The sequence below is a fragment of the Vigna umbellata genome, chromosome 11 (assembly GCF_029865625.1).
Source record: "Vigna umbellata cultivar VRB3 chromosome 11, Vumbellata_1.0, whole genome shotgun sequence".
NCBI lineage: Eukaryota > Viridiplantae > Streptophyta > Magnoliopsida > Fabales > Fabaceae > Vigna > Vigna umbellata.
The window spans coordinates 26,747,935-26,763,329 of record NC_142175.1 but is presented as its reverse complement, the minus strand read 5'-3'; the positions used below and the strand labels follow the sequence as shown (position 1 = coordinate 26,763,329).

The 15,395-nt window shown below is 31.4% G+C and overlaps 1 protein-coding gene across 1 annotated transcript; it reads right to left on the bottom strand.

Moving 5' to 3' along the window:
* Nucleotides 1–11,105: 11,105 nt before the first annotated feature.
* Nucleotides 11,106–14,875, bottom strand: LOC124840119 (BTB/POZ domain-containing protein POB1-like). Its single transcript, XM_088102356.1, has 6 exons — nucleotides 14,437–14,875; nucleotides 14,000–14,116; nucleotides 13,269–13,396; nucleotides 13,115–13,178; nucleotides 12,734–13,013; nucleotides 11,106–12,060 (listed from the first exon to the last, which is right to left on the bottom strand). Exons 1-6 carry the CDS (start codon nucleotides 14,684–14,686, stop codon nucleotides 11,247–11,249), a joined length of 1,653 nt encoding a protein of 550 aa, XP_087958482.1. The 5' UTR covers nucleotides 14,687–14,875; the 3' UTR covers nucleotides 11,106–11,246.
* Nucleotides 14,876–15,395: the final 520 nt, after the last annotated feature.

Here is a 15,395-nt window from a genome sequence, read left to right as displayed (position 1 = left end):
AACATTTCCTTCAAGGAACCACCACGTACCACAAGCTTCTCTTTATTGGGAAACTGTTCTAGAATTTCATACCCAAATGCATCCGCAAACCAGCAGAGAGTAAGAAGTTTCAAGTTGTCTAAGAAGTTTCTCTGAAATTCTCCATGCAAAATCATCTCTACTCCATTATTCCACAGTGACAACCACTTTAACTGAGAAAAAGCACAAGCAAGCAGGTTATGGCAATTAGTGATCCCTCTTTTCATATACCAGACATAAATAACCTTGCATGCTCAAAGATTCATGATAAGTAATAATGATAGGTTCCTGGGAACCTAATCAAGAACTCTCTCACAGTCTCTCTAACCCTCTTCACAGGTTAATGGTTTGTTAATAAACAATATACTCAAAAACTGCCTTTTAACTATCCAAACAATCTATTTATACAATTCCTCTACCTTCTATCCCAATTCCATTTCCCATTATAACCTTATATCCTAAATATCCTATATCCTAACATTACACCCCCTCAGAACAACCTTGTCCTCAAGGTTAGAGGACAAATTGAAGACGTTTGATCTATAATTAATTGAACGTACATTTGCTAAGTGGTGGTAGCACACACGGTGAAGGAGAAAAGAAGAGAGGACACACCGAGAAGAAGAAAAGTAAAGAGAAGAGAGGGGTTGCGGTTTTTGAATGTGATGTGCAGCGAAAAAAATAAAGAGAAAGGGCCACGGTGGTGTGTGTAAAAGAGAAAGAGAAAGAGAGCCAGTAGCGTGGAGGGCTGAGTTTGCCTCTAAGTGTGTAAGTATTCTAAGAGTGTGTTCTGAGACTATGAATTTTTATCGCACATGTACTGTTATTAGGATGAAGATTGGAAGGCTAACAATGGAGCTGCAAAAAATAGCAACATGATAAGATAACATATGTTTTATTGGGTTTATACATAAATTGACTATTGTTTGCTTCATACTTGATTCTTATTTTAAGGATTATTTTTGTTTACACAGTTGGGGTCTGGTTCTGCTTCTAAATCTGTTCTAACATTTTGCTAAATCATTATTTATTGATGATTAGTTATGGTTTTGTATTTAATTGGGATGTAGTGTAGCACTTTTCCATCATATGATTTTGGGTTGTAATGGACTGCTTTTCCATCAGATGCTTGGAACACACTTTTTCCCGAATGACTTGGTTGAATTTCCTATTGGACATTGTTGTGTCGTGAGAACGTGATTTTTATAGTGTTTGAGTTTCTAAGACCAGTTATTTCAAGAACAATAATAATAATACTTTTACTCACCAAAGAAATTCTACATTTAAATGACACGATATGGTCCCACATCAATAAATATCCAGTAATGGTAATGTTGGAAGAAAAAAAAATCTTCTTTTCATAATGACGAAGTTTCTTCTATTTTCTTTTCTCCTTGGTTCTCACTTTGAAACCCCTCTCCTCTATCGCTTTCTCTCCATTGAGTCGAAACTTATATTCTTCTTTCCACAATCATAAAACTTTTTTCTATTTTTGTTTCTCTTAGAATATATGTTTGGATTATTTTAAATGGTGTGTGAATGACAATGAGAGAGTGATGTTGTTTTTGGGGTTTTAAAAAAAAGAGAAGTTGTGTTCTTCCATTTCGTTGTTCGATTGTGGGTGTTGGAGATTTATTTTTTATTGTGGGTGTTCATCATTTTGTTGGATTTAGGGTTCTCTAAATTTTGTTGGGTTATGACTGTTTGTGGTTCATTGCTCTTGTCTTTGAAAGAGAATTTCCTGCTTCCATTTTTACAGGTCCTCTATCAGCGTCATTTATGTTTTTCGATGTTGTTTGCATATGTTGGAGCGACTACAATCCCGTAGTCCTAGATTACGCAAACAATGATTGGAAGTCTTAAAAGCAAGATTGCTCAATGAAATGCCTCAATGAAGTAGGCAAAACTACAAATTTTTCAATTTGGGCTTAAGGGCTCTTATTTTAAACTGCTTAAGTTTTAAGTGCTTTTTACTTCATTATGACATCATGAATAGCTTAATTGAAGCAATTATACTGACTTTAGATTGACTTTAGCTTTTGATTCAGTTCAAAACAGATCACAAAAACATATTAATCACTCATGAAATCATTGGTTCAACTTGTAGCAAATTTTGATAGTTTTGGTGGTTTTGAAAGTGACTTTTCATTTTAGCAACAATAAGTTAATTTTGACTTAACCATTGTCTTGATTACTACAAATAGACTTTCTTTCGATCACTGGATTTACATAAATCAATAGCTAATATACAATCTATAATATCTTGGAACAACAAAAATTGCAGAAAATGACTCCAACTTGACCACCAAATTAGTGTATGTGTGATTAGAATGGCAAAACATCAATGAAATTGATTGTAGAATATTTAAATAAAGTGAAGTCAACCCTGGTTTAAGGCTAAGTATAAGTGACTCATAATTTGGACCCAAGCTATGCCAAGTAATTATTGGTGCAGTAACAGGTTATGTAGTCAAAGTTATGTGGTTAGTTATTAAGCTGGTTTTGTACAACTAACAAAATGCTTAAGATGGATATCAATGGTCATATTAATCAGTGCAGTAAGTGGTTATTCAGTCAAGGTTATGTAGTTTTCTGTGAAAGTCACATTATGTACAACATTTATAGTGGTTCTTGAGGGTAAATTTCATCACATTTATTGGTGCGGAAATTGGTTATGTAGTTAGTGTTTTGTGATTATTTCTTAAGCTTATTATGTACAACTGACAAAATTCTTAAAGTGAATATTATGGGTCAGATTAGTTAGTGCAGTAAGTGGTTATCCAGTCAAGGTTATGTAATTTTCTATGAAAGTCGTTATGTATAACATTTGTAGTGGTTCTTGAGGATATATTTCATCATATTTATTGGTGCAGTAACTAGTTGTGTAGTTAGTGTTATTTGTTAAGCTAATTATGTAAAATTGACAAAATGCTTAAGATAAATATCAAGGGTCACATTAGTTACTGCATTAAGTGGTTATCCAATCAAGGTTATATGATTTTCTGTAAAAGTTGTTATGTACAACATTTATAGTGTTCTTCAGGATAAATTTCATTACATTTATTGATGCAGTAACTGGTTATGTAATTAGTGTTATGTGGTTATTTGTTTAATCGATTATGTACAATTGACAAAATGCTTACGATGAATATCAATGGTCAGATTAGTTAGTGCAGTAAGTGGTTATCCAATAAAGATTATGTGATTTTCGGTGAAAGTCGTTATGTACAACATTTCTAGTGGTTCTTGATCATATAGATTTTATCATATTTATTGGTGTAATAACTAGTTATGTAGTGAGTGTTATGTGGTTATTTGTTAATATGATTATGTACAATTGACGAAATACTTAAGATGAATAGGGAAGTCATGAAAATTCTATAAGCAGGTTGTCAGTTAGTTAGTGCTTCTACAAAGCTCTTATAGCAAGTGGAATGACTTGTCAGTGTGTAATTTCCCGGTGTAGTAAGTGACTATCTAATTCACCTATGTGGTTAGTTGTATTAGTCGTTCTATACAACAACAAAATCGTCAACAAAGATTTAAGTGGTGTCATTTTTTAGTGCAATAAGTGGTTATCCACTTTAGCTTATATGGTTAGTTGTATTTATCATTTTGTACATGAAAAAAGTTGTCAACAAGGATTCAAGTATTATGATTTCATGGTGCAGTAAGTGGTTCATTTCTGTTTGTTAAAATGTGATGTATCAATTTTTAATTTACACATGAAGAAGACATAAAAAACAAAATTTAATTTTAATTGAAAGAAAGATTACAATGTATATTTTTAATGGGTTCAAAAGCAAAAGGCAGATGAGTTAAATGACTTTTGTGGAAAATTCAAAAGTTAACACAATCGATTAAACATCAAAATTACAAAGATGGAACCTAATTCCGCAAAACATAGTTAACTATATATTTTTTATTTACAAAGATGGAACCCAATAGGATTGCAACCTTTCTGAATCCACCCATGCGAGTTATAACTTTGTAAATATCTACTTTTCCATTTAAAGGAAGTTGTTTCCTCATACGCATGAATCCTTGCTCAAAAATCCATTTTCCTTGGAAAGAATCACAGTCCCCTTGAACTTCTTCTAAAGTAATCTCTTGTTGTACATATTCACACAATCCAGAACAAGAGCATGAACCACCAAGTAGGTCCTTGCACCCTTCTTGCAAGTTCATTAAACCAAGAAATAAAAATCTCAACAGTGAATAGATGACCAAAAAAGTGTGAATTCTTGAAGATTAAATTCTCGACGATCAAACAATATTCAAATTGAAATACCACCAAGTATTACTTGATAAAGCTTGTAGCCACTATCATGGAGAGCCTTCAGAACATCATTTATACAATTGATGTTACTTGACTTCATGAATGCAATAGCAAATTTTTTGGTGGCAGGACGAGAAATAAATTTTGTATTATCCAAGATTCATCATCAGATGAACTACAATGACAAGAAAAACACTAGGATTTATGTATTCTTTAAACCTAGAATACTTTGACTACTACATACACATCTTTCAAAAGATGACCTGCTAAGGGAATTAAAAATCTTTTCGTGAAATGACTTGCACATTGTTCTCTTGCCATATCTCAACATGTTGTAAACAGAAAATGCCTCTGAATAAGCATTTACCTGACGAAGGTGGGATATTAAAGAGGACTAAAGCTCCTACAAAGAGAGAAAGACATTATAAACTTTTATTTAGTAACTAAATCAACATCAGATGAAACAATCTCAGTTTCTTAATTGTGTAAGTGCAACTTAGACTCGGTAACAAAAATGTGAAATCCCTAACCAGGGTCCAAACAATTTTTGTAAAAAAAAAATGAAAACTAGAGCATAAGTCATCCACCTAATGGTGTCTAGGGTGAACACTTGCGTACAACCTTAACCACACTAGCATAGAGGCTGCTTATAAGATTTGAACTTGTGACCTTTATGTAACAAGGTAATAGGCTTGCCACCACAGATAAAAAAAAATGTGTACACCATGATAAAATTAAGAGGACAATTTTCAGTCACAATGAAGAAAACTAAGTTCAATAGTACAAGGTAATATTCCATATTAGTACTTGGATAAAATGTCATACCTCTCCTGGTTGGTGGCATTTACCATGCATGTTCTTCATGGTTTGATAAGCTATTAGATACTTTTTTCTCTACAGAAATATTTTAATAGAATATGGAAGGTATTGTAGTTAGGGTTTGTGCAAAAATCCTTTTTTTCCTTGACCTAGGGTTTGTACTTCTTTGAAGGAAAAGAATGAATAACCAAAGACGAAGAAGAAATTAATCGATAACTTTAACAACAATAAACACCACGATTGAAAAAAGGTCGAGAGAGAACACCAAATAAAAGAAAGAAAAGTTTAAGACCGGGACAAAAATGAAGTCAGAAAAACAGGAGAGGAAAAAATAAATTCCCAAAATAAATATACAATTTTCTATTTTACCTGACATCATTGTGCATGTTTTAAATGAAATACGAGGTTGGTGGTGTCAAAAGATTGTAATTGACATGTCGTCGTATCAACATATTACTACTCTTTTAAGAAAAGATAATAGAAATATTTTCGGATACAAACACATACTTCTTCTTATTATTTATATAAATCAATGTTCTTATTGAACTAGACAAATTCATTAAATTAGTGAAAACTAGGTTTAAGGTTTAACATGACTCAATTACAGTGAGGCCAATTTTAGTAAAATATTATTTAATTTTTTAAGTTTTTTTTAATGAACATAATATAGAAATTATAACTAATCTAGTGCATCATATTTAATTTTTTTAATGTAATAATATAATAAGTACTTTCTTTGCACTTATGCTTTTGAATTAACTTGTGTAATTTTGGAAACGAGATACTTACGTAGCTGCCTTCAAATTTAATTTTGAATAGCCATTTTAATCTGTTTCACTGTAGACATCAATTAAGAAGTTACTATTCAATTACTGAAACATCCCAATCAATATATAGACTCTGCGACAATAGTTACTCTTTTAACATACTATGGATCCTACATAAAATAAAAAATGATAGAATAAAAAAATATGTATGTGTTAAAATAGGAGTTAATAGGAAAAGAAAATAGAAGATTTGTACGTAAAGTTTCATATTTTAATTTGTACTTCATATGGAACAATGACAAACAACTAACGAGACTGATGATTCGACATTAAATTTTCCATATTGTGCATCAGGAGGAAGTAATAAAACAGGACGTACTTTTTCAGTACCGACTTGATTCTCCGTATGTGATTCTAAATGTGCAAAATTGTCGCACTGCATTGAGCAGTAGTAGAAATACTTCAACAATGGCAAACTCTTCAATGATCTCACTCAGGGCTCTTGATTTCTTCAACAATACTTATCAATCCCTTAGTCTTCGACTTTTAGATTTTTAAGCTCCACAAGATCTTTGACTATCTATTAATGTAGGAAATACGTTTCTAACAGTTCTCAACGTGTACTTCTAGATGATGCATCGTTAGCATTCTATAAGGATATTCTTTCCAAACATTCTTTAAATTTTACAGATCCGATAAAATTAAATTTTTCAAAGAAAAAAAAGTTTGTCTAATAGATGTCACATCTTTCTGTTCATTTGACATCAAATATGTTTTTGATAAATATACTATTCCGAACTTCCAATGTGTCCAAATTAGTTAAGGAATAAAGTAAATTCGTTTGTTTGTTGTATATTCATTTAAAATTTTTCTAGATATTTTTAAAATTTATGAATATTATAAATGGATATCTATAAATATTTAAAAACATATATTTTACAAATTTTTAAAATAAAATTATAAAAAAAATATAAATTAAAATTTAATTTTAATTAAATTTAATCTAATAAAATATAAATTAATTTTAATTTTAATGAAATTTAATTTAATAAAATATAATTAAATTTTAATTTTAATTTTAGGTCAATAATAAATATTCATGATATAAATAATATAATATTTATATCTATCAATTTATAAATGAATATTAAAATATTTATTATTCAAGAATAATAAATATCTTACTATTATTCTTTGTGAATTTTATATCCTTTGTAAATTTAAATAATAATAAAATGAGAGAAAAAAAAGAGAACAAAAAAGTAATGGGCCAAAGGCCCTTATCTGTCATTTTTCACTTGTGGTATCAGGATCGAGTCTGGTAACAGCGAACCAATAATACGTTAAGATTTTAATCATTATTGTCATTGTTTTTACATTATTATATTCACTTACATTAGGGTGTTGCTTCCTCTACTACCACACCTTTCTCCCTCCACCTCTTTCTTATTATTTTGTCTCTCAGTAAAATTTTATTTGTAGGGTTATTATTTTTTAATTTTACCCATTCACAACCTATTTCATTAATAACTTATTCTAGCCCGTGCATGAGTAAAATATTTTTCTTTCATTTTAACATTATACTTTTTCCTCTCTTTCTTTCGTCGTTGTGAGATACTACAAGTTGCAAAGGTTGGTGGTGATGGAAAGAATTATCAAGCAGTCTCCCACTCCTGGTGCAGTGAGTGGAGTGGTGCAGTGCGTGTCGTGCTTCCTCCAAGTGCCTATTCGAATAAACCTTGAAATAAAACCCTAAAATAAAAAACGTAACCTTTAAATGGAGGTGACATCCTTCAACGGATGTCAACATCTTTTTAAATTAAGGATATAATTGTATTTAAAATAACGTGGGGAGGTGGAGGAAGTATAGGGTAGTGGTGGAGGGAGCAACATCCCTTACTTTAATGTGTCATTATTCAAAATTTATTGGAGATTTGGAGTTGATTAGAGATGACAACAACTTCTAATAGATAAATAAATATAAATATAATTAAAATTCTCCTTTTAATAAAATTATTTTTTATAATTTATTAATAAATTAGAAAATACATAATAATAAAATTTTCGTATCAAGAATAAGATATTAGCATTAATTTGGATAGTGAAATCCAAAAAGCTAGTAGCTGAAGTCTATGTACAACTGGTGTACGTAGTACTAAATTACTAGAACGATGAGGTGAAGGTCCAAGCCACCTTATTTTCAAGAGTGTTTTTGGACCAATTCACAGTCAATTTCCCATTCACATAGCCAAACATTTAGAATTCCTCAGTTAATTAACGTTGCCTCCCACAAAAGTTAAAAGAGAGAAACTATAGGATATGATCGTTCATCTCCGTGATCATGGAATTAAAATTTCTGGTTTATCGTACAACTTTGGTTCCGTCTTCTTCTTTTCTTGTTAATTAAGAAACTGTCCCTTTTTCAAGACTATGAGTTCGTCATTCAAAGAAAGTTTGCCAACTCTCTCACTCTCACCATGAAATTAGATAAGTGACCCTAATTAGATATCAAACTAATTTAATCAATTCTCGATTGGAGTGCTATTTGGATTGAGAATAATATTTGAAGAATAGTGAATGAATAAATTTTTAAAAAAATTATATCATTGTTTGGATTAAGGAAAAAATAAGTAATTAAGTTAATTTAAGATAAAAATTTGTGAATGATAAGATAAATATAATAAATTAAAAAATATTTTATTAAATGATTATCATTTTATTCTTAAAAATAAATATGATATAAGTTTAGATATAAATAATAAAAAATTAAGTTAAAATAAAATTAAAATTATAAATTTTATTATATTATTAATTATTATTATTATTTATATTATATTATATATAATAAAAAATCAAAATTATACATATAAATATAAAAGAATCATAATCGATTTATCAAAATCGATTCGAATACAAAATCAATTTCATTTTTTTTTCAATCACTCATAATCGATTCTATAGTACATAGAAAATCGTTTCAGAAACACGTTCGATTTTAATTGTGTGGATAGCTCTCACTCAAATCGTCACCTTGAGATTTGTACAAAACCAATTAAACAAACAAATCTAATATCACACTTTCCCTTGAACATCCCAAAACAAACAAAGGCTAAATGGTGTTGTCTTGTCAAATCTTGATTAGAGTTCTTCCAAATATATTAGGTTGCAACATGCTGAATTTTCTTTCATTGATGGGAATTTAGGTCAGAGGGAATAACACCACGCACGTAGTTTCATATAATCTTATATTTTGAATATATCAGAAACAACATTTTGAATTGAAATTACATGGTTTATACAATCTTATATTCTTCTGTCATCTCTTTTCTCTTCCCATTTAAGAGTAGTTTCATATTTGTATTTGCTGTGTTCTTCTGTTGAATTTGTTTATAGTAAATGTTATTATTTTATAGCAATATTTGCTCACAGGGAATGTTTCCTATGTGAGCAAAGATTCTGTACTCTCTGTTTCTGCAACTTGTTTTTGGTCTCCTTTTTATTCCACATCAAATTGTTGGAACAAAATGACCAAATCATGTGTGGGAAAATTGATACCACACAATCGCTGAAAAGTGACATGTGTGGTACAAAATCATCTTACTTCTGCTGGTACATCTGGTTGGTGTCATTTGTACATAGAGAAGATTAATACAGTGCAGTTATATGCTGAACTTTCTAAATTTATATCGTAAGTTGATCAAGAATTGCATTCTACATCCTCACTGCAAATTCTTATATATCCTTTGATAATTAATACAGCTAGAATAGGATTCGTGTTCAGCAACAACAAGAATATTCTCATGCTACCACTTTAATTTTACAAACATGTCATCGTACAGATATTCTCATGTTCTAATTTTGTGTTTATTTGTCCTTTCCTTTTTCTTATTGGAAGAAATATACACAGATGTAAAATAGAACTTGTCAGGTCAAATTTAAGAAATGTTTTAGTTTTCTAAATGTAGATGCATATAATTGAAATCAGTGATGAGAGATGGGATTCATAAAATTATATCAGAAAATTCAAAATGCAGAAAGAAAAAAAAAAGGAAGAGGAAGAACCTCGGCTATTTCGATCACTTTATTTTAGATAGTTCCAAAACAATTTTTAAAACTTAGTGAATATTAATGACAAATTAATTCCGCAGAATTATTTTATAAAGTAATTATTTTAACCGAAAAATAAAAAGATTGCACTTACTTTCCTTAAATTTATGTTAAATGATATTCACCTGAAAAGTTTTAAAATAGTTATTGATCTCTTTTATATATATTTTTTTTACTAAATTACATTTACATTTCTTCAATTTTTTTTTAATAGACATTCATCTTTTTTTTAAAAAAAAAATACACATATCTCTTATATTTATATGCTTGACTTTTTTAAATTAAAATATTATGAATTTAAAAGAGTAATTTGATTACTTAAATCTAAAAATTTTAAATTTCATTCGCAAAGTATCAATTTAAAAAAATTTATATTTCCTCAAATTTACGTTTATTATTTTTATTCTTCTACCACCTTGGACTCGATGCTTGAAACATCGTCGATTTAGCTATGGTTGTCGGAATAATGATGTTTTCTCCGTGTAAGATTAATCATAGTTAAGTTTTGACTTTGTCAAGCTTAATCATATATATATAAAAACTTTCTTCTCTTTTTAAGATTTAATTGAAATTATTTTTAATTAATGTTGTTTTTCTATAAACAATTGATATGAGCTAAATTCTTTTAATCAATGTTAATGACTATAATTTTTAATCAATGTAAATTTAATATGTTTTAGTCAATATTAATAGATATTATTTTTCCATTAACATCCTTAAAAATTTTATAGAAGTGTGTAATGATTAATTATTTTATCAATATTGGTGTACAAATTACTTTTTAATCAAAGTCATTAGTATTATTTTATGTTTATTTCGTATTTTTATATTTTGTAATACTTAATTTTTTATCCAAATAAAAAAATTAAAATTGAATAAATATAAATTATACCTACTAAACAAAATATCCTTTTAATAAAAATAATTGAAATTCAACGTTTGTTAATTTGCTGCAAAATTGTAAAAATGTCATTCTTAAACAAGTCCTTGATAAAAGGCACTGAGTGCAAATAGAAAAATGGAGTCAATATGTTAAGGTGTGATTTCAATTCCGACACTGAGAAAGTGAGTTTTTCGAGCGAACAGGAATGGAAGGCAAGTTGACTTCTCTTAGATATCTTCTCAATCTAGTGCACATGCCTGTATATTTAAGCTTTTGAAAGATTAAATGTTATGAGGAATGATAATAATTCGAGATCTAAAAAGAGGTCAGGGCTACCAATTGGAATAGAAAAGTTCAGAACTAGAAATGGGGGTCAGTGCCTGATGGTGAGCTCAGCTCTAAGATGGAGGACACCATTGATGAAGTAAAGACTATCCTCAGCCATAAACGATGTCCATGGAATAGCAAACAAGTTTCTATACCCAACGGCCTTTCCCCCTGTGAACATGTAGTTACCTTTGTACTTGCTAACGAATTCTTCTGTTGGCCTAGATCTTGCAGCAAACTCATAGTCAACAGCAAAGCTCACTGACCCCTTCTCCTGCATTCCCAAAAACAGCCCAAAGCAATGGAAAGAGCTTTGTTGATCCATGTTACAATGTGCTGATAGGAAAAAACCTTGACCACCCAAATGGAATGCCTGAGAATATACCCGCCCAGATGGAAATAGATTGGCGCACTCCTCCCTCTTCAGATCCAAGTACACTACACACTGCTGCCGGGGAAGTTCGAATTCAACCACCTTCACCGGCCGGTACTTATATGCCCTCTCCACAAATCTACGGTTTGAAGAAGCAGAGTCTTCTGCTGCCAGTGCCCGTTGGCGGTGTGGAGCCTCAGCCTTGAAAAATAGGCCCTCCAGTACAAGCTTGGATGCAACATCATGGTCGAAGTCAGAACAGGTTAATACCTTCTTAAGCTTTCGGCAGGTCATGTAAGGGAAGCGAATTAAACGAGCAAGATGGGCACCCAAGACTTCTCGCCTTTCTTCCAGTTTAGGGTACTGCTGTCGAGACCACTTCAACACAAAATCATATACAGCATCCTCTGATGCAACCTGGAGATCATCGCTAGACAGTATTGCCTCTACTCCAGCTAGGGGCAAGGCCATGACCTCTTCCTGGAACCTGGTCACGTGCAAGATTTATTAGCATTCATAAATAAATATGACAATAAGATGAAAACAATGAAAAATAGCAACAAAATAAACAGCTGTTCTACAAAAGAATGGACATTTATTTAATTCCATATAAAGAGAAGTATTTTCCAAAGACGTTTTTGTCATGGGATTCTATAATAGAAAAAAACTCTAAATTACGTATAACCTATTAATAACTTGTTTGGACACTTCTCTGAAATGGGAAATATCAAGTCCAATACAAAAAATGCAGAATGTACAACTGAGCTTTAGGAGAGACACGCATAACAAGTTATTCAAAATAAGGAACTAAATACACCATAGTTGATCAACCAAAAGTAGAACAGGTGTATTACCTTTAAGGTACCTATTATTAGACACAATACAGACACATTAGAGCCACTTCTAATACCATACATTTTCTTCCCCGACCATTTCCAGTTTCCAACAACAAATGGGAAGAAATTCAAACAAAATACAGTAAAGCAGCTACAACTGAAATCTATTTTAATACCAGCAGCTAACAAGAGAGACAAAATGAAGAGGGAGAGGAAGTAATAAATGCCACTTGACACAAGTAAACACCAGATCTAGACAAGAGTTTGTTTCAAGTAACATCAGATAATGTGACTGAAATTAAAATAAAAAGCTGAAACACTTACTTGGTTATATCCTTGTATCGACCAGCCAGATACTGCTTTGCAGCATCAGTCAACGGTTGGACTGCATCGGCCATTAAGACACTAGAAGGAAGCTCCAGATAAAGCAAAGCAGAGTCAGGTGTCATAGGCATGTTCCGCAATAACCGGCTACAGTATCTCATGCACGAAGCAACTTCAAATTTGTCAGCAGCCATCAACACGTCCAGCAAAGCAGGTGCTGTAGTAGTGGTCAAGGTATTACTGTACATGAAGTTCAGCAACTCCATGAGAGCAGCTTCTTCTGCAACATAAAAAGAAGTATGACATTTCTAATGTAACCATTTGAGGGCAAAGAGGCAAAACTGTGCAAAGAATCTACAAAGTACATTCCTACATTACTACCTGAGGCATTAATTCTGAGGGAAACATGTCTCTGCTCAGACTCCCTCATCCCATTTGAGAAAAGCTGCATAAGTAAATACATACTAGTAAGCAAATATATTTTTGGTAGAAAAAAATCAAATGTACCCTATAAAGAAGAAAGATCTTCCTCAACCTTATAAAAGAAAGGACTTTTAGCAGCCAAGATAGGAGAACTTATGTGCAGCGTTTTAACTCTAACAACGGCACCTGCAGAGCAGTCCATGCTCCAGTCCGAATCATGACTATTTGTAGCTTCATCACCTGAATTAACCACACCAGACTCGAGTATTCACAGAGCAGAAATGATAACTTCATACAGAAAGGGAAGGAACCAAAAGATATCCATAAAGATATCAATATCCATTCCTTGTTTAAAAGCAAATGAGAGTGTCATATTTTCAGATAACAAATAAACTTCTCTAAACAATCACACTCGTGTATAAATCGTACATTTACGAATAAATTAGAGGATTTTTCATGCAAAATATGTAGATTCCTAAAGACAATTGGGAAACGAGGGCATGTTTCATTCCCTTCTCATTTTTCAGATTTAAAAACGATTTTTCCAAAACAATTTCACTCCTAATCAGCAATCTATTTCTTATCCAAAATTTTTGAAAATGATTTCCGAAATAGTTACTTTAAAAAATCAATATACAAAAGCATATGTTCTCATATTTTGTTTTGATCTTGTTTGAGCTCTACCTCAATTCCACACTCTACTCTCGCCTTACACCGCCCTCCACTCCACCAACTGTCCGGACAACATTATTTAATTACGTTCCGAAGCCAAAGAACAGTTATTGAAAATACTAATCCAGTACGCTATATGTATAACACTTTAAAGGTATTCAATTCAAATACCAGAATGAGGTTCTTCAACCATTGCAACAGCCTCCTCATCTTGGTTTTCACGCTCATCCACATCAGGTTGATTCCCATTCAAAATTTGCTCGTCTGGCATAGCAGCAGGTTCCGTGCCTGAACCAAAAAGAGCACACATATTAGCTACACAATGAGAAAAAACTTGCTTCTACGTAATCTATATCTAACATTCACTTTCAAGAAGAAGAAAAAAAAATCTATCAAATTTATACAAAATAACACACTTAATCTGTATTTCCAGTTTCAACACTTCAACAATTTTTTTTTTCTAATTTTGTAAAAAACACGTTGTACGTGCAAATCACAACCATTTCTACTTCTACCAGTGAACAATTCTAGAAACCCTAGAAATTATCTTTCCCATAATAACAACAGAAACAGGTAGGGAGGAAGTGAGGGAGAGAGAGAGACAGGACCTGTGTCCTTTCTGATATCCTCACGGCGACGCTTGCGGTGGCGCGCCCAATCGGCAATGGTGGCGCAGCCATCGGAATCGGGTCCGGCGTCTGCAGGGTCAGCCATGATCTCGATCCGAAGAACCCTGTCGGAGAAATTGCTGTCGTTGAAGGCGAAGGCGAAATCGGCGTCGGAAGTGGAACCAGCGCGAGACCAGTCGGATTCCATGGCCACAACCGGGTCAAATAGATCCGAATTCGAATCTTTCATGCGTCTAACGACGAACCGAACCTATGATAAGGTCGAAAATTGAGAAACGGATCACAGGTTATGGTTTATAAGGGTTTAGAGAGAGATGAGTGTGTTTGACAGAGAAACAACTCAAAATAATGAGAAGAAGGAGCAAAAGCCATGACCCCCAAAATACTGCATACATTTCTGAAGTTCATCACCAGAGTAAAATTGTTTTCATTTTATTCTCGCTCTCAGATTTTATTCTAATTATTATTCAACTAATTTAAAGAAAACAAAGTGTCTTTCTACTTCTTATTAGGCTTTTAGAAGAATTAAATTAACTTTAAAAATTACCTCAGATATATTTAAGTGTATTATAGATTTGGAAATTTTCAATTAAATTTATATTAATTAAACTTAGTTAATAAGTATCATATTTTAAAATAAATCAATTATTTACTATAATATAAAAATATAATTAAAAAAAATGAGACCAAACTAAATTCAAGTAAAAAAATACAAATTAAACTTTCCTAAAAAATAATTAAACAATTCTAAACATAAAAGTTTATACCTTATGAATCCAACATGTTATAATATCATATTATTTATAATAATTTTTTTTAGTTATAAAGAACAAACTTAATTGTATAATAATTTTATTTCCTAAAACTATCGAAATATTTCAACTCCATTTCTTCTTACATATTTTCACAATATTTATTTATCTTTATTTAAGAAACCA